Source organism: Sturnus vulgaris, chromosome 4 (genome assembly GCF_052056855.1).
Source record: "Sturnus vulgaris isolate bStuVul1 chromosome 4, bStuVul1.hap1, whole genome shotgun sequence".
NCBI lineage: Eukaryota > Metazoa > Chordata > Aves > Passeriformes > Sturnidae > Sturnus > Sturnus vulgaris.
In genome coordinates, this window is record NC_142246.1 from 8004546 (window position 1) to 8022526 (window position 17981).

A 17981-nucleotide genomic window follows, 5' to 3' on the forward strand; every position below is an offset into this window, starting at 1 on the left:
AGATGAATCCAGCTAGTACAATGTCTCTTAAAGCTAAACAGTCCAATAGAGAATTAACACCTATATTATTTATACTTTTAACCCAATAACTAAATTCCCATGACCCTGAGTGCAGCACTAACTGTCCAGCCAGAAACTACTGCCTGAAATCATGAAGAAGAAGGAAGATGAACACTGAAAGAAACACCACCCAAAATCCTCCATCAGGTCCCACAGCTATTACTATATTATAAAAACCTCAAATTCAAACCCTTCACCATGTGAAAGCACACACTTCTATTTAACTACACACCCGTGACTTTAATTCCATCACTCAAATTCTGAAGCCTTCTCCCAGGCCTCAAGTAAAAAGTAGTGTTCTCCAGGGGGTCAGTGCCAGAAAGCACAGAAAGCTCAAAACCCCCAGGTTTCTGGGATCCAGCAGTCCACTGTGCCAGACTGTCAGCTACAGGGGGATAAGGAGCCAGTGTGCTTCTTCCAGCCATCTTTCTACAGAACAGTTGCATTTTGGCAGGGGAGATGTGCAGAAGCAACTCTTTCCTGGGAGGGTCGATAAAATGCACTCCAAGAGCTGAGTGCCCAAACAAGGGTCAGCATTCAAACACTGCAGCTGAGCATTGGAGAATATCAGGATCTGAGAGACAAAAGATGTCACATGAAGACAAAGAGCTAAAAGCTAGAGAGAATGAGTAATTACAGAAGAAGTTATCTGAGACAAGAGCAGTATATGAAAGGAGCAGAGGCTAAGTAAGAAAAGGAAGTGCTTAGCTGAGACACTTCTTTCCTTTTCTCTTAAATACCACACTGTCCTGTTCACATCTCTAAGTACCTGGTAAAATATCTTCTGTGTGAGTTCTCTTCCTCCTCACCTTGAAAATTTGGCTGCACTGTAAATAACCCGTTCCTGATTTTAAGCATAAGCACTGTTTCACACTATTAAAATTGTATAAGCTCCTGTCCAGCTCCCACACAGGCAGTGCTGAATTTTGGAAGAGTGTTTGGCTGTTTTGGCAGGCAGATTCACCTATCAGACAGATCTGCTTACAGTGTCCTGACAGCTCTGGGTTCCACCACGACCTTTTTCTTGATTTGCCGAGGTCTAAATTTCTAAAACCAGTAATCAACAGAAGTCATGGTAATGGGACATGACAAAGTGAGCAAAACTTTGTGGTTCATGGAATCATAGAATCAAAGGCCATCTAGCTCAACCCCCTGCAATGAGCATTTTCCACTAGATCAGTCTGCTCAGAGCTCTGTCCAACCTGACCTTGACTGTTTCCAGGGATGAGGCCTCTACCACCTCCCTGGATAAATTTTTCCAGTGTTTCACGATCCACATAGAAAATTCTCTTCCTTTTATCTAAGTGAAATCTACCTATTTTTAGTTTTAAATCATCACCCCTTGTCCTATCACAACAGGCCCTGCTAAAAAGTTTGTCCTGCTCTTTCTTGTAAGCCCCCTTTACATACTGAAATGCCATCTGTTTTACAGTTTTTTAATACATCTCTCACTATGGCATATTTATTTGTTTTCCTTCTACACCCTCAACTCCTTAGGATACACTTTTTTTCCCCCATGGCAGGGACTTCTGTTGCTTTTTAAGTGAGCAGATGTGAAGATGAGAAACACAAGAGAAAAAGAAGCATTTCAGTGGAAAATTTCAGCATTTCAACCTCCCGGGAGGTTGCCAGTTACTGAAAGGCTTTTATTGAGAGGAAGATTTTGCAGCATTTTCTAATTCTGGTCAGACTCTGCATTCACCATATTTATTCTGAAGCTACTCGTGCAAACAAATGTCCTGAACAAGATTGATTTGTTCTCAGCTCTCTTAAAGTACATTCTGCATAATCTCAGAGCTGCAGGATTGTGTTCTGTAAGATGAGTTTGATACTGCTGGGGCATGAGATATTTAAGTGCCACTCTTTCTGCATACACTCATGTGGATTATAACCACATGCAGTGAAACCCAATAATAACAAAACTGAGAGCATGAGTGTGGAAGAAAGCTGAGATATTTCCCTGGGTGATAGGAATGAAAGGACACATTGCTTAGAAACTGAGACTGGATGTCAGAGCACAGAAAGGCGTTCAGCTGCTGTGTGGGACATTCCCCACAGGCCTCTGGGACAGCACTGGGGGTACTAACACAGCTCCACAGTGGTAGCTTAGTAAATAAGACTGACATAGGATTCTTCGTAATCTGAACATAATCTGTTGTTTTGAGGGTTGTAGAGCTACACTTTTTTTTGCCAAGTCAGAAACTAAGCTCTCCAAGGAATAAGTCCCATCCTCCCATCCTGCCCTGGTGGTCACTGTGTATCCCTCTAGAATGACAGCCAGATGAGTTTGAGGATTTGGGGATTGTAATTTGGTTTTGAGTGTGTGTTAGAACTTGATCCCTGCCTAGATCAAATTCTGGACCTTCTAAGGATGAGAATCTGTCCCAGCTCTGATCACTGATTCTTGACTGTTATTTAGATTCCAACTGGCCATGCTTTTAACAGTGGTGGTTTTGGTCTGTTTTCCTGGATTTCAGCCAAGATTCTGGCCACTATAGTGGTACTTATGAAATTTTAATTGCTTCTTTGCCTTTGGCCTCAGTCTAAAAACATCCCAAGATCACAAATGAGGAATTAATTTGCAAGGTATTTTAAAAGCAGACATGAGCAAGCTTTTAGCTGAAAACTGTGCAGTCACAGCTAGTGCAACATCAGGATAGTACTGCACTATCCAGCTTGCAATTTGTAGTACTGTCACTGTAGAAAGGAGAAAAAAATACATAAAGGAGAAACTACATCCATCACCTTGCAAAAACCTTGTAAACATGAAATCAAGTTAGAGATGGAGTTTTCAAACACAAATGTGTGAACATACATCCATCTTTAAGCTATTAAATAATAGAGATTATAATGTCAGAATTATTGATTCTCAATGAGATCCAAGTATTGGTGTCATAAAAATCATCCTGGATTAGTCTCTTGGCTGTGAAGGGGCTGATTCATAGAGCAGAGAATGGATCTGGAGCCCTCTGAACATCGGTCTTCTGATTTCTGTAGTTTGAGAGCCCTGATGCAGACTTTGGATAATAAACATATTTTTGAAGGAAAAAAAAAGGTCATCCTAAACTTCCAGTTTTAGCAATCTCCCTGTCTTTAGTTTCCTCAATTGCTCTTTCTCCAGGCAGCCTTTGCAAGGAAACTGGCTAACAGTGCACTGCTTTTCAGCTGAGAGATCTCTCCAGTGTTAGAAGAGGCCCCTGGACTTTGAAATTTGGCTCCAGACTGGGAAGCTTGGGAAGTAAGAGGTTTGTTCCCCTCTAGCTCAAAGCCCATTCTAGTGCCTGCATATTTAATTGCTGCAGAGTACTCAAGACATGCCTGTGGAATTTGCAAACAAGTTAAAGTTGCAACTCTTATGTACCCTGAAATAGCTCCAGCACAGCTTTATTCCCCAGAGATGTGTGTGCAGGAGGGTGCAGAGGGAGAGTGCAAGCCAAGGATGTCTCAGTTAATGATAACCCTTCCTGAATATCACCATGGGATTTTTAGATGCTTCTCAGCTCCCAGAGAGATGCAGGAAGATATGACCCCAATTTAGCATCTCATCCAAAAAGCAGTAAGTAGTTCTGACAGTGCAGGTCTCCCTAAGAGCTGTGTGGAAAAGTCAGACTTGGATGTGAGCCCAGCCTTAGCATTATGCTCAAGATTTTTGGGTCCTAGAATGACTTCAGGCAATCCATACTGTGAAAGATAGGGACTGTGGGATTCAGAGTTAGTGACAAGGAAATTGTTCCTAAAATTACTGGTGGGGAAAATGGAAGGAGGAACAATTGCAATTATTTGCTGCTACCAAGATAGGCAAGACCTGTTCAGGGAACAAGGACAGACTTGATTCTTAATTTGGTCACTCTGACACATCCCAGGAGCTTTACATTGGAAGGAAAAAAATAAGAGGCTTGCTCTATGAATAGCTCATATATCAGAGTGTGGGAGAATGAGACCAGCTTTAGGTAGTTTAACTTTATTATACATCACATGTGCCTGGAGCCCTCTATCAACACTCCAGCCTTGTGGTGCTGCACCAACAAGACCAAGCACAGCCCCTGCCCTCGAGATTTCACAGCCAGGTTTGCAGGGGTGACAGGGGTGACAGCTAGAGGTGTGAGCAGGGACATACTGGTATGACAAACACACTTGCATGGCATCCACAGCCCCAGCCAAATTCATCCCAGGCTCTGCTTCGTGGGATTCATGGCAGAGGTAAAGCATGAAAGTGTAGTTGATAGAAGACAAGATGGTACCTTGTGGGGAGATTTTTACCATGATTTAAAGGGCAGGCTATGAGAAAACATAAAAGTGTCTCTAGGAGAAATGACAGAATCTGTTATCTTTAGTGAGGGAAGAAAGTTTTCTGTAGTGACAGGATATTAGATTTAAGAGCCAAGGAGAGACCAAGCAGTGGAGAGGCTTAGAGGTAAAGACTCGAGCTTTTCTTCCAATCCCACAGAAATATTTATAGTATCAAGACTTGTGCTATCTAGATGAAAAAATGAATCTCAGTAATAGTGCTTTGATGTTTCTTAGCTGGTGGAGATCTTAAAAAATAAAACAACAAACCATTGTGTTCAGCTTCATTATAGAAAAGATGCTATAAATTCTCTCTGCTTTCCTCATGAATGATCCCAAGGGCAGCTGGGGAGTCAAGCTGTACCAGCTATCACACAAATGTCACTTTTCACACTCAGCCCATGGTGCCTTATAAGCACCACTGCAACCTTGGACACACCAGTGAAATCACCACTGAGGGTGCTGGGCAGGGGCTGTATAGTTCTAGTCCTGGTCTGTACTTCCAATTTTCAGTGCCCTTGAGCTAGCATCTCTGTGACCTGTGCTTTGTGAACGAGGGATATAAGAGAAGGAAAGGTTTTGTTGGGGTTATAATGTTTTGTTGGTTGTGCCTCAACATCTTTAACACGAGAGCTGTTCCCACTCTGCAATACCATGAACAGACTATGCAATGTATTTTATTGTGTTAAGCTTAGTTTGAGAAAACAAATAATTCTGAATCAGAAAGCCAGAAAGCTCAGAAAAGCCAGAAAGCCAGAAAATCAGAAGCTCAGCATGAAGCTGAGTCAGGAGAGGTTTAGGCTGGATATTAGGAAAAGGTTTTTCACCCAGAGGGTGGCTGGGCAGTGGAACAGGCTTCCTATGGAAATGGTCACCAGCCTGACAGAGTTCAAAGTGTGTTTGGACAATGCTCTCAGGCCCATGGTGTGACTCTCGGGGATGGTCCTGTGCAGGGCCAGGCGATTGACTTTGATGATTGTTGTGGGTTCCTTTAAACTCAGACATTCTATGGTTCTATGAAAAATATCCTGAAATTGAATGTCTAACTCCTATACGGAAGACCTCCTCCTTGGTGAACTGATATTTTCCACTTCAGAAAATTTTAGCTTCAGTGAAGAGAAAAACTGGTGCTTAACAGAGTGCAGAGTGGAGAGCAGTGAATAAAGAGGAAATGCGTTTAAAACTCTGAATGGAAGTTGTTCTTTGAAGCATAAAGACAAGACAAGGCCAAAGAAGAGACATTGCAATACTTGGTATGGGATGCTTAGAATAAGCAATTTAGCATCTGAATGGCAGAAATAGATGTTTTAAAGTTTATTTACTGGAATTGGAAGCCCATTGCATGGGTCTAGAATAATTAATCAGTGATAACACCCAAGGTACCAGGACTGGCTGCTTGGTGTTACTGTTGTGAAAGAGAAAGGACAGGATTCAGGAGAACAGATTTGCTGGGAATGATCAGGCTAAGAAAAGGCATATGTATAGAGAGGAGGGCAGGTGGTGTGTGTGTCTGTGTCTACATGAATATTTATGTTGTTTATCAGGAAGACAGGCCAAGGTGTGAGATTAGAAGGTGGAGAGTGATCATGAGCAAAGTTTTGCATTTGTAATTTATGTATAGGTAGATACTAAATCAGACCAAATGCTTATCTCCGCAATGCTAAATCTTCTTTTACCAAAAGAACAGTCTCTAAAAGTTATTTTCCCCTGCTTTCTGTTTTTGTGATGTATAAGGATAGCAGTACTATAATTAATCTCCTCTTGACTCTCCTCATGGATGCTGTAACTTCATACAGCAACATAGTTACACAATGAACAAGCTGAAATTTGAGCTTCTTACTTACTTACCCGAATTAATGGGAGCAAACCATTCCTCTAGGGTGGTACAGGAGAGAGGTTATAGAGCAAATTGAAAAGAAAAATATTAGCCAGAAATTCAGTCATAATTCTGAGAAGGAGTTCGTGCTCATGAAAAAAAAGGTTGTGTGCCTGACCTTCCTGGGCACAGAATGCCCTCAATTTTCACCATGAAATCATTGAAGATTGAGTGTCCTCTGAACCAGTTAAAGCAAACAAGTGCACAGTCCTTTTGAAAGTCTGTGCACATTCCTCAGTGCAGTGCCTATCCTCACCTGGGTTCATTCTCTCTGAAACTAGCACTGCTAGTGTCTAATTTGTTATGGGAGATGTGGTTTTTGGAGGGTGATGTAATCCCTGAATTTAGTTTTGATTTGACAAATCACTTTAATCATCTGTATTCCACTGCATTATTGCATGCAGAACAAGTGCAGTCGGTGTTATCCTGGAGTGCAGCTCATAGGGCACTGAAGTGGGGTAGAAGCGGAGGCTGGAAAAGAGAGGTTCTGAGTCTGGGATCAAGCTCCCACTCAGAGTTTTAGTGGCTGAAGCTGCTCTGGGCAGCCCTGGGACTGGAAGCACAGAAACACCTGGGGAAGCAGGCATGAATGCTTATGACCCCTATAACTCAGAGCAACTCAAATGGCAGGCAGTGCACTGAACAATTCCTGAGTGCAATCCCTGGTCCATCCTCATTTCCCATAAAACAGCTGTAGTTTGTCATGGCTATTTCCAGGCTCTAGACAAGCAAGTTGCTTGAACCAGGCACCACATCCAGCTGCTCAGACTTCAGGAAAACCATTCAGCAGACTTACAGAGAAATTTATCAAATGGCCTGGCTTTAAAAACCTTACCCAGAGCAGGTGAGTCAGTGCTGGATCTTGCATGTCAGAGCAGGAACATCCTTCCCCAGACCTGGGAGACACAGGCTGTGCCTCTTTAAATCTGCGCTGCGTGCTGCAGTGCTCTGCATTGTTGCCATGGCAGAAATCTCCCCATAGTAATAACCTCTTTCAGAGAAGGTTAAAAAGAGACAGTGCACATGCTCAGAAATGCTGCACTTGTTCTCTTAGCAGTTTGCAGCGGCCATTTCAAAGAAACCATCACAAAGACAAGAGAAAGATCAGGTACTGATATTTTTTTCCTTTGTTAAAGGGGGTGACTTTTCTCTTTTGTAGAAGTCAATGCACAGATCTGTCTCTGTTCCCAGTTGCACTGCAGAGAGACCACCCTTGAAGCTTGTCATCATTATTCCTTGCAAATTCCCATGAAATAACTAAGAGGCAGGAGTTAGCTGTGATTTAAAATGATTGCTGCACTCGAGAAGCAGTTAATTTGCAGTGGGGCTCAGATAAAAAGCTGAGCTGAATCTGGGGTGGGTGATGGGTAAGGTGTCCAAAAAAAGTTTAACAATGTATCTGTTTTGTTTTATTGAACCTTTGTAGTACTCATAGTCAACTATGAGAATAGCCTCTGCTCCTACTGACCAGGAGGCTTCTTCATCAGGTACTTCCAAAAGAGGCTGGTGTTATCCTAATTTGCTATTACTTGGAAACACTCTGCTGCATCCTATTGCAAAGACTGGTATTTTTGATTGTACTTGTTTTTATTGCAATCATCATTAATTAAAACAGAAAACCCAAGCCACTTGTAGTGATTTTAGTCCCTTTATTTCAGGATTGTAGAAATAAGAAAAAGGATAACATCAGACGTAAATAGTGGGTGGGACAGGAAACCCAATATGAGGGTGTAGAAATTGCATTACCCTATCTTTTTGTTGCCATGGGCTCAAATATATCTGTGACTCTACTTGTACATGTTTTTCTCTTGCTTCTGAACCATTCCCTACTCTTGTGTTTAGGTCAAGGTGCACAGGAAGGGGATGTGTGTAATGCTGCTCCTTCCCTGGGTGAATTTCTGGTTTGTACATGCTGCAAGTGTCCATGCAGAACTTGCAGCTTCACTTTAGCTGTGTCTGAAAAGATGGATTGTACGTACTGAAGAGCAGTCTTTTTCTGTTCTGTGTTTGTGGCAAAATGGGGAAAACCCTTCCCTCTCCTGTCTCCCTCTACTGCCTTTCTAAATGTGAAATACAATCTGTTCTGGGGTGTGCTGTACTCTTGCATTCAGTACATGTAGATCTAATGCTCTTATGCAACATCTTTTGCTCAGTAAGCAACAACTTGAAAATCAGACAGAGGCAGAATGTTGTCCTGCTTTCCCACAGTTAGCTGAATGGATTTTTTATGTGGATTTTATTGTATTGCCATAACTTAGCTTTATTTAAGTCTTTCTTTATTCCATTTTGATGTACAGGAATGAAAGGTAAACTTGGCTGAGCTAAGGACCTCTCTAGCAATGTGCCAGAATCCTTGAAGCTTGGATTGAGATCTCTACCAAGCAGTTGCAACTTGAGCCAGTCCCTTTCACTCTGAACAGTTTACCTGTTGGGTCAAGAAAATACTTAATTTGAAACTTAAGAAAAAACTTGCCTGTATGTGAGGGGAAACTGTTGCTGGACCAGGTTGTACCAACCTCAGGTCATGGTGGTGCTCAGGAACAAATGGATGGCTGCAAATAATGGCCTGAAGCCCAGATTAGGAGAGGGAGCAGAAGGTCAAAGAGTTTTGATGCATTTACCATTAGATACTCTACCTATGAATTTGTGGAGGTTTAACAAAAGTATTTTCCTTCAAATACTTTCATACAGGAGTTGTTATAATTAGCATGCTGGGCAATGCTAGTGGTTAGCTTTAGTTTTATACTTGTGAAAAGATGATGCAGTAAAACAAGCAGAGGCCAAAGGCCGTGTTTCCAGGTTCTGTTTCAGCCAGCTCTGTAATCTCAAAGTCTAACAGTGAACCAGCTCTCCAGATTCATGTCTGTGACTGTGTAGTTAGAAAAAAGTAACAGACCAGGCAAAGCTGCTGGCATCCTGGCTTTCAAATGAAACCAAGGACACTCTAGGGACTTCTTATCTTGTGTAGGGATGTTCTTTCCCAGAGTTTTATGTACGCTCTGCCCTAGACCTTCTGGTATTTTGATTTCTTTCAGAGGAAGACTGCCAATGCTTTAGCCATCAGGAACATTAACATCTTTGTAACAAAACCCTAGTGTATCTGTAGTGTTCCTCGCTAACTTGTTTATGTCTCCTGACAAGCAGAGAAGCACCCACTCCCAAGATGCTGGCAGCCTGCCTTCTGAGAAGAGCCATCCTTACAGCTCCTTTCGTTTTTGTGGTTGCACTACTTGTCACGGAGCCTGTGAGAGCTGACCAAGAAGCAGGAACAGCCATACCAGCTGAGAGTATGTACCACCCTGCAGTCCTCTCCTACAGCCCCCACTGCAGTTCTCATATTGCAGGACTCTGAGGTTTGCCTAAATAATTCAAACTATTTTGGATAAGTCTTGCCTACATTGTTTTAAAACCCCAACCTGAGAACCTACCTGTGCTGTTTTGCTCCTGCATCCAAAGCTCTTCACTCTCTTCTCCTTGTCTCCTGCCTCCTGAAATCTGCCACTGTTCTGCACCTTTTCTTTTGTCCATTGTGGTAGCCCTTTCTATGCCAGCAATCACTGTGTTTGCTTTTCAGAGACATTACTGAGACTTGCTCTTTTTCAAATGACATTGACTATTCGTTATATTCTACTCTTGGGAATGTTTGCTGCTTTAAAGTAACGAATTTTTATTAAAAAAATTCACAATGAAGATTCCAAGAAAGCATTTTGTTAACACCTAATCTTGGGGCCTTTAACCACCTAATTCTCCTTTGCTGATCTGTGTTGAGTTTATTTTGATAGGTCCTTGCATCAAGTTGTTGATGTGAAAAACTTCTGCCCTATCCTTTTGTCCAGTGTAAATATAGTAACCCTGAAGTTGAGTGATGGTACAATAATGGTGGAGCAGGTCTTTAATATTATTTAATGTGGGGGGTTTGTATCTTTTTCTTTTTTTTCTTAGCCAGTTAAAGAATTTGGCAGGCTCCCTTTCTCCAGCAGGCAGAATTCCTGGTTGCTGGTTAGCACTCAGATAGTGAGCTGGAAGCTTATTCTCCAGTGTCAGAGGCATGTACAGTCCAACATCAAGTGTTTGCAAAATGGGCTTACACACAACACACAGACACAGCAGGATTTTCCAATATGGTCTAGATTTCATCCTTTTGTTCACACCAGGCCCCAAAGAGCAAACTAAACCTGAGCTCAGAATTTCTCACTTGTGCAGTATTTCTGGTGAAGTTGTCAGCCAGGCACAGGCACCAAGAAGGAAATGAGAGCTTTTGTAGGGCCTCATGAGTTAAAGATGTTCTGCTCTATCTGTATTTGCTGTGTGTCAGAACTGCTGTCTGTTAGGGCACAGATCTGTGTTACAGGGTGATCAAGGCAAAGAAACCTTGGGGCTTCAGTCTGAGTGTCTCAATCTGGGAACAATCTCTTAAACACTCCAATAAATGCAGATTGCAGTTCTGCTTATCAGCAATGCCCACTAATAACAGGGCAGTTGTTTGGGCAAAGCTGTACAATATTCAAAGTTAGAGGCTGGTCTGTCTTTATGATATTGTAGTCAGTTTTATTCCATCAGTTTTCTATTTAGAGCTCACATTTGTTAGATTAGGAGACGAGATTTTTCTGGAGAAAAGATTCATGCTTTCAGACATTATTTCTGAAAGATATGAAGATAAGGTTGATGTGCCCAGGGTTAGTGGAGCAAAATGAAAGGTTCAAGTTAAGGGTTTAATGTTTCCATACAATGAGCTGTGGAAGGAAAAGTGGAACAGCAATGCGGCAGGAAGAAAAATATTAATGTAAACTTGAAGTAATTATTTTATAATTGAGAGATGAGTGGACCATCATAGTGATCCAATTACAATTACCTGGGTTGTTCAGGAGCATCTATATCAGTACTCACTATGTGGACTCTTTTCTGTAGCTCTTTCTGGTAACCAAAATCACTGTCTAATCTTTCTAGTTAATTCTTCATGCCATATAGTCATGATTCTCTATGAAATGCTCTCCTAGGCCGCCCTTGTGTTGATTGCCATGCCTTTGAGTTCATGCAGAGAGCTCTGCAGGATTTAAAGAAGACTGCCTATAATCTAGACACAAGGGTAAGGAAATATTAAATGTCTTCTTTTCTCCTCAGTATAAAATAAAATTCTGTGGATAAAAGTAGATAAGGTGGATGGATTTTGCACACTTGGTGAACTGTACCATCTTGTGCTCTAGGGTGAGGCTGATTAATTACATTTCACCTCTCTGTGCAATAATCTGTGGAATGCTTCTGCTTTGGAGTATCGGGGACAATAGGAAGTAGATGAAAGTGTGAACTGACTATCCTTCTCTTGCCAAATTATAGCCCTTAGTGCTGCTCTTCTCACACCAAATGCTGAGCACACATCTTTGTTTTTATGTCAGGGGGAGTAAGGTGTGAGTATCATTTATATTTAGTACTCAAAAGGAAAGAGCCAGCTCAAACAAAAATCCTACTAAAATAAAAGACTCGCCTGCACATGCTTTTACCCCTGGGGAGAAGCTAAGAGAGGAGACATCATCCATGAAGAGTTTTTACATTTCTCTGATTTCGTAATGATGAACAATGCCCCAAAGTAGAACAGCATAGGGAATGAAACTTGTTTGGCTTGCAGTCAGTGTGCAGAATCTGCCAGGGTTGGTACCTTCCTTCTGTGGGGATGCTGAATCTGTGTCTGGCTGCTGCAAGCTGCAATCTGTGCCTACCTGTGTCCCAGCTGCTGTCAGATGGTGCTGTCCCAGGAGGGTGGCTGTGTCCCCACCTCCCGTGTACCCTTTAGCTGCAGTGCTATAGATACACTCCTGCACAGATTGTTCAACAGAAGGCACTGAAACTTTTCTGCTTTTCTAATCTATTGGCAAGGTTGTTCACAGGTCAAAGCTTGTGAACTGTTGTCTTTGAGAAATGGTTTGAGGTTAATTCAAGCAGGGTCTTCGATGTTTAGGTGAAAATACAAGTGCATAAATGAAGATGCCTTGGATTGTGACTTACCACAAAAAATAAACAAACATTCCAGCAGAACCAGATTGGTATGTAGCACATTTACAGCTAAACAAAATCTGTTCAATAATAACAGGTCAAATATATTTTGCGTTTCATGAAGAAATCTTGCTAATGAATCTGCTGAGCACTTTATACAGCCCAAACAAGATGTTCAGATTGTGCTGTAAAGTCATTCTAGCACCTCTTCCTTGTACAAACCTTTGAACTTTTCATCAGAATTTCTACATATTGATGCAATATCTCTTAAAGTTTTTCTGGGTCTCTGGCTATGGCAGTGACCTTTATGAAACCTTCAGCTTGCAGACCAAGAGAAAATCTTTATATAATAAACAGAGATATCCCAAACAGAAGTAGCAATAAGAACCCCGAAGATAGCAACTGTGTTTTAGTACTTTTTAAGAAATAAAAGCCAAAGAGATAAAATGAGCAGACAAAAAAGTCAGTTGAAATGAATGTCCTATTATTTCACACTTGTAGATTTGATAGCAAGCCTGAAAATGTGATATATTCCCATGAAAACAAACCTATCACTTCCTTATCACATTAAAATCTAAATAATTGAATTCATATTGAAATCCTTCAGTTCCCCATGACGAGAACAGGCCTCTTCCAGTCATTAAGCTAGGAATTCTGCCTAAATCCTCAAAAGACATGGAACTATTTAATAGTTGAAGACTTCTTGGAACTGCCTTGTAGGGTATTTTAATTCTTCCTTTTATTATTCAGCTGCGGCACAATTTAATGCAAACTGAGGGGTTTAGGACCACTGCTTTCAGCCACATATATATTTCACATTTGACTATTTTAGTCTGTTTTGCTGCTTTGTGGGGCAAATATTCCTGTCCCTGAAGATACAATTCCCGTTGTTAATATTCCCACTGGAGACATTAATTTGCTTGAAAAACTCTCCTTTGTTTGCAGGCAAGATTGTTAGATGATGACTAAGCAGCTCCTAACTGTGTTGGAGGGGGAGGGATTCCCAAAAGCTTAGAGAGGAAATTCTCATTTAATTCCTCCTGCACATTTTACCCTGCAGTTCTGTCAAGGAGAAGCCTATATATCATTTTATTGCACAAAAATACTGCTCAAGAGCTTTCACACTTCATTTGGCCCTGGGTTGATCTACATGGTGTCTCAAAGCAAACTGACTCTAGTATAGGTCACAGACACTTTTATGAAGACCATAGACTGGATCTTCTTCCTTTTCTAGCAAATTCTACAAATACTAGCTGTGTTTGTAGCCCACACTGGTGTGATGATCCCTCACTAATTGTCAGGCTGGCTGCACGGGAAGGGTCACAGAGCACTTCTGACAGGCTGACTTTACACATACCAGACCTATTTACCCCTCTCTGTACAGTTTTTTGTTGCTGCTGGCCTCTCAGATCAGGCTAGAGTGGTTGTTTTGGCAGTGAGAACTAGCTCTGGGCAATATTTTCTGGGGCTGTCTGTGGTTCACCACTCAGCCAAAGTGCTGTATGTGATCATGAACTGGGAAAAGGGGTTCTGTGCTGCTGGGAGGGAGCTGCTCTCACCATAACCACTGTTCTTTATTGCTTTATAAACTGTCAGTGCTTATTCAGACTGTTTAGAGCACAGTAAGCTAGATATGTGTGAAAATAAAAAGAAAGGCTTGAAAATGTTATTAAAGATATATAAGATGGTAAGCAGCCTTGGGGCTCAGCTCCAAAGATGTTGGCATGCTGTCAACCTCCCTTATTCAAACCATTGCAAATGATCTCAGTGAGGTGGTGAGAAGGTGGTGATTGAGTGTCTTTTCAATGATTAGCAAAGCTTGATCAGATCTTTTCAGTTTTGCAGGACAGCTGAAACAATCAAAAGTGATACCTGATTTAATATAAAACCACAGAGCTGTGGTTTTTCCTGAGATTTATCATCTGGGGAAAAAGCCTGAGCAGCAGATGGCTTTTCCTGCACTAAGAAGGCAAGTGCAGAGCAGGATGCTTCAGCCCAGCTCTGCTCTAAGTGCCTTTAGCTGATGTGGGTCAATGGATAACACAGCTTTTAAAACACAGCCTTTAAACACGTGGCAACTCCATCTCATACAAAAATTGCAAGTCAGGCAGATTAAAGATGAGTTTGATTTGCATTTAGAGCTAGTAGTCATCATAATGTTGGGGTTTTTTTCTTTATGTGTAGCTGGTTACACCAGTAGGGATTAATTTGGTGAGTGGACTTCCCCCAGCTATTGTGTCCCATGACAATAAGGGGGGAGTTCTCTCTTGGATCAGGCTGATTTTCAGATACAGCTTCAGCTCATGACAGACAAGCTGAGGTGAAGATATGATGTCAAACACCTCTGCTGCATCATGCATCTACTGCAGCACCAATGTTCCAAAATCCAGGAAAACACAAGGGAGTGTGTGTGTGTCTGTGTATGTGCTAGAGATGAAGGATTCCCACATTTCCTTATGCAGCCCTGCTGTCTCCTCCCTGGTCCTCAACCCTTTCTCACACAGCTAGGCTGGGAGGGTGCAGACTTTTCTGATCATGCCCAGCTCCAGCCCTTGGAAGTTCCCAATCCACCCTCGTTTCTCCAGAAACAGGGATCTGTGGGCAACAGGGATCTCCTGATATTGATGAGCCTCTGTTCAACCCAGAGACCTCTGCTTTCACCACTTTGGGACCCCCTTCCTTAAAGAAACCAGGAATCTTATCCCGTGTTTGAATTTTGATGGCTCTGTCCAGCTCAGCACCTCTTGTCTGTTTTAGGCTCCAAAGCATTTTATCAGTAACTACTGAATTTTCATATTATCAGGAGGAAGTTAAAGAGAAACAGAAGTTAAAGAAGTTAATTTCTCCACTGAGGGTGGATCCAGGCTGTCACAATCTGATTTTAAATTCTGAGTCTGTTTTTAAGTAAAATAAAATTTCTGACATGATTTGGGAGTGGTGGGGAGAGGAGTTAAGCCTTTAATGAACTTCTGACCTTATGCTTATGAAATAAGATTGTAAGAAAGAAAAATAACTCTCTCCACGTCACAGGAAGTAGTGATATGTTGGTATGCCAATTAATCCCACAAAAGCAAAATCATTTTGCAGAGCAGTTACCAATAAATCTGACTTTCAACCCAAAATTCACCTCATGCCACTAGTTCTAAATTATAGAATAACAATAAAATGGACTTTTCTTTGGGAGCTAATTACTTTTACAGTGCTGACACTTGTTTTTGATGTTGTGCCTCCCTCTTATAGACAGAAACTCTGCTTCTTCAGGTGGAAAAGAGAAATCTGTGCGACTGTGTAGCTGCCAATCTACTGAACTGAATCCTGGAGACCCCTGAGGAGAGTCACCTGTCCAGCAGTTTTTAAAATCAATCTGTATAAAATACAGCTTTATGGAGTTCATATGACAAGCAGTACTGATGAAACTGGGGGCCTGTGTCTGATGTATTTGTCTGTTCTGTATATTTTTTAAAAAATACCCTCTTTTTTTTTTTACTGGATTGCCAGTAAGGCCTCAATTCAGTAAATCTGTTACTTATTTTAGACTAGGGGGGAAAATGTAATCACTTTGATTTTTAAATCAGAATTTGCCAAGTGTAACCCACAAGCTAATTTTGGAGAACAGTGCCCTAGAGCTGTTTTTTGTCTCTAGTATGAACATTTGTCTGTGGCAACTTACCCAGTTACATCGAGATATGACATTGTGGTCTCTGTAGGCTTTGCCTGTGTATTAAAGATGATGAAGTCCTTTCTGTTTGCTGTCTGTGCTGTGACCACTTTCAGGCATGTTGTAGTTCTGTCAGCTGTAATGGGATGTGTGTCATGAGAAGTTTCATGTCTGCTGTTCTTGGACCAAAACAGTTTATATCTCAGTGCTGAGCCTTCTGTTATCTTGCAGAAGAGTATTATATTCTTTAATTAAAATGTTTGGTTTCTTCCCCTCCTTCCTTGGACACCCCATTCTTAACCTAGTGAATTTCTGAGTAGCTTTATTTTTAGCAGGCCAAATGGATAGAATAAAAAGGAGAATCAGGGTAGGACTAGGCAGCCTGGCCAGTTCCAGCTGTACCAAATGCTGCCACCAGCAACTGCTCAGCATCACATTGAAGGACAGCTCTGTGCAGTGCCAAGAAGTTTCTTTATGAGACTGCCTTATTTTGCTTCACGTGAAACACAGTGATTAGGTCACATATATTTGGTCCATCCTGTGATGGACTGAACTCCAAATGTTTTGGTTTTCCGTCATAGTTGCCTTTGAAAACTATTCCTTTTGTTTCAGGCATGAGGAAAGAGCTTTGTACCTGAAAGCTGAGATTGTTTCATCCTCACCTCTGCCCCTTTATTGTAAGATACTGTGTCCACTCACAAGTCTGAAATAGGCTGAGCACTGTGAGTAGGTGCTTGGAGTTTGTCTGATGTGATTTAGAGCTGTCTCAAATGATTCCAGCATTGAGATCTGGCTTGGGAAGTGGATGGGACATCTGAAGGTAAAAATCTCTTCAGCTGAATTTGGAACAAAGTTCCTGCCTGTGGCCTTGCTTCTGTAAATAAATTGGTGTGACTTTGCTGGAAGTGGCTGAGAGAGGAAACACAACTACAGCTCTGCCCCTGCAGCTGTAGGTATGGTAACAACAGCTGGGGGAGCAGAGAACACCACAGGGGCCATGAGTGCCTTCCCAAACCTGTCCAGAGCTGGGAAAACCAATCCCTGTACACTGAGAAGTGCAGGATGCCCTTCTGTGTGTGTGTGGACAGAGGCCAGCACAGAAGCCCAGTGTGAATGGGAGAGAGGAGTCTGATGTTATTTTTCCAAATTCCTTCAAGGAGCAGCTGTGCTGTGTGTTTTCACTAGGTCCATTCACACAGCATGGGAGCCCTGGCACTGCTCATTTCAGGCTGCTTGGCAAAGTCAGTCAGTGCAAGCCTCACCTGCAGCTCCCTTCCCAGAGAGTGGGAAGGGGCCAAGGTCCTTATCCATGGCAGAGCACTCTCAGGATTTCTGGGAGCAAAGCCTCCTTTGGAGGGCTTCAGCTGGTGCTGGCTGAAGCACAAGGGCTTCTCACAGCTCCTTGGCTTTTGCTGCACTTGGCTTGTCCCCATCTTGTTCCAGCTTGGCTTTGTTCCCCTGCTTTGCTCTGAGCCTGTCTTCTCTCTCCTCTCCATTTCAACTTCTATTCCCCTTCCATTCTGGCACTGCCCTCCCTCTAGCCCCAGGGATTTCTCAGGGCACTCCAGGCCCTGTAGTCACTGCATGTGAATGGTGGGGCTGGTATTCCTCAGGTCAGCGGCCCCTTTAGTCCAGCTGGCAGCACTGCCAGAGCAATGAGTGATTCTCCAGTTTACCATGGAGTGAGTGACATTGGTGCTAAGCAACATCAGCATCTCCTTCCCAGGGAAGAGGAATTCACCTGACCAGGAAAGACATTATGTGGAAGGACCTCTTTTTACCTAAAAACAAACATTGCTATAGCAGAACTTGGAGGAAGTCCCAGAACAGCTCAGTTTCAGATGAAGGCTCTGCTCCTGAAGCTGAATTATTCTGTGGACTGTCCCCCAGGTTGGTGTAATCTCACTGGCTTGTTACAGGCGTGGACAGCAACCCAGCCATGTTTGCCAGATAGAAATACCCACAGATCTTCATTAATTTTTCCCTTGGTGTTTGCATAGACACTGACTTGAACAAAAGAACATCTGACCATTTGGAATTCCTTCAGTCAGTTTGCTGCACCTCTACTTTTTGATTCACTTTGTTGGACCTGGGGAAATGAAACATGGGACA

At 42.2% G+C, this 17981-nt stretch overlaps 1 protein-coding gene across 1 annotated transcript; it reads left to right on the forward strand.

Moving 5' to 3' along the window:
- The first annotated feature begins 7074 nt into the window (after nt 1-7074).
- On the forward strand, nt 7075-16145 carry LOC106865287 (uncharacterized). Its single transcript, XM_014895237.2, has 4 exons — nt 7075-7331; nt 9368-9510; nt 11221-11309; nt 15452-16145. The coding sequence occupies exons 1-4, from the start codon at nt 7090-7092 to the stop codon at nt 15521-15523; spliced, it is 546 nt and encodes a 181-aa protein (XP_014750723.2). The 5' UTR covers nt 7075-7089; the 3' UTR covers nt 15524-16145.
- The last annotated feature ends 1836 nt before the right edge of the window (nt 16146-17981 follow it).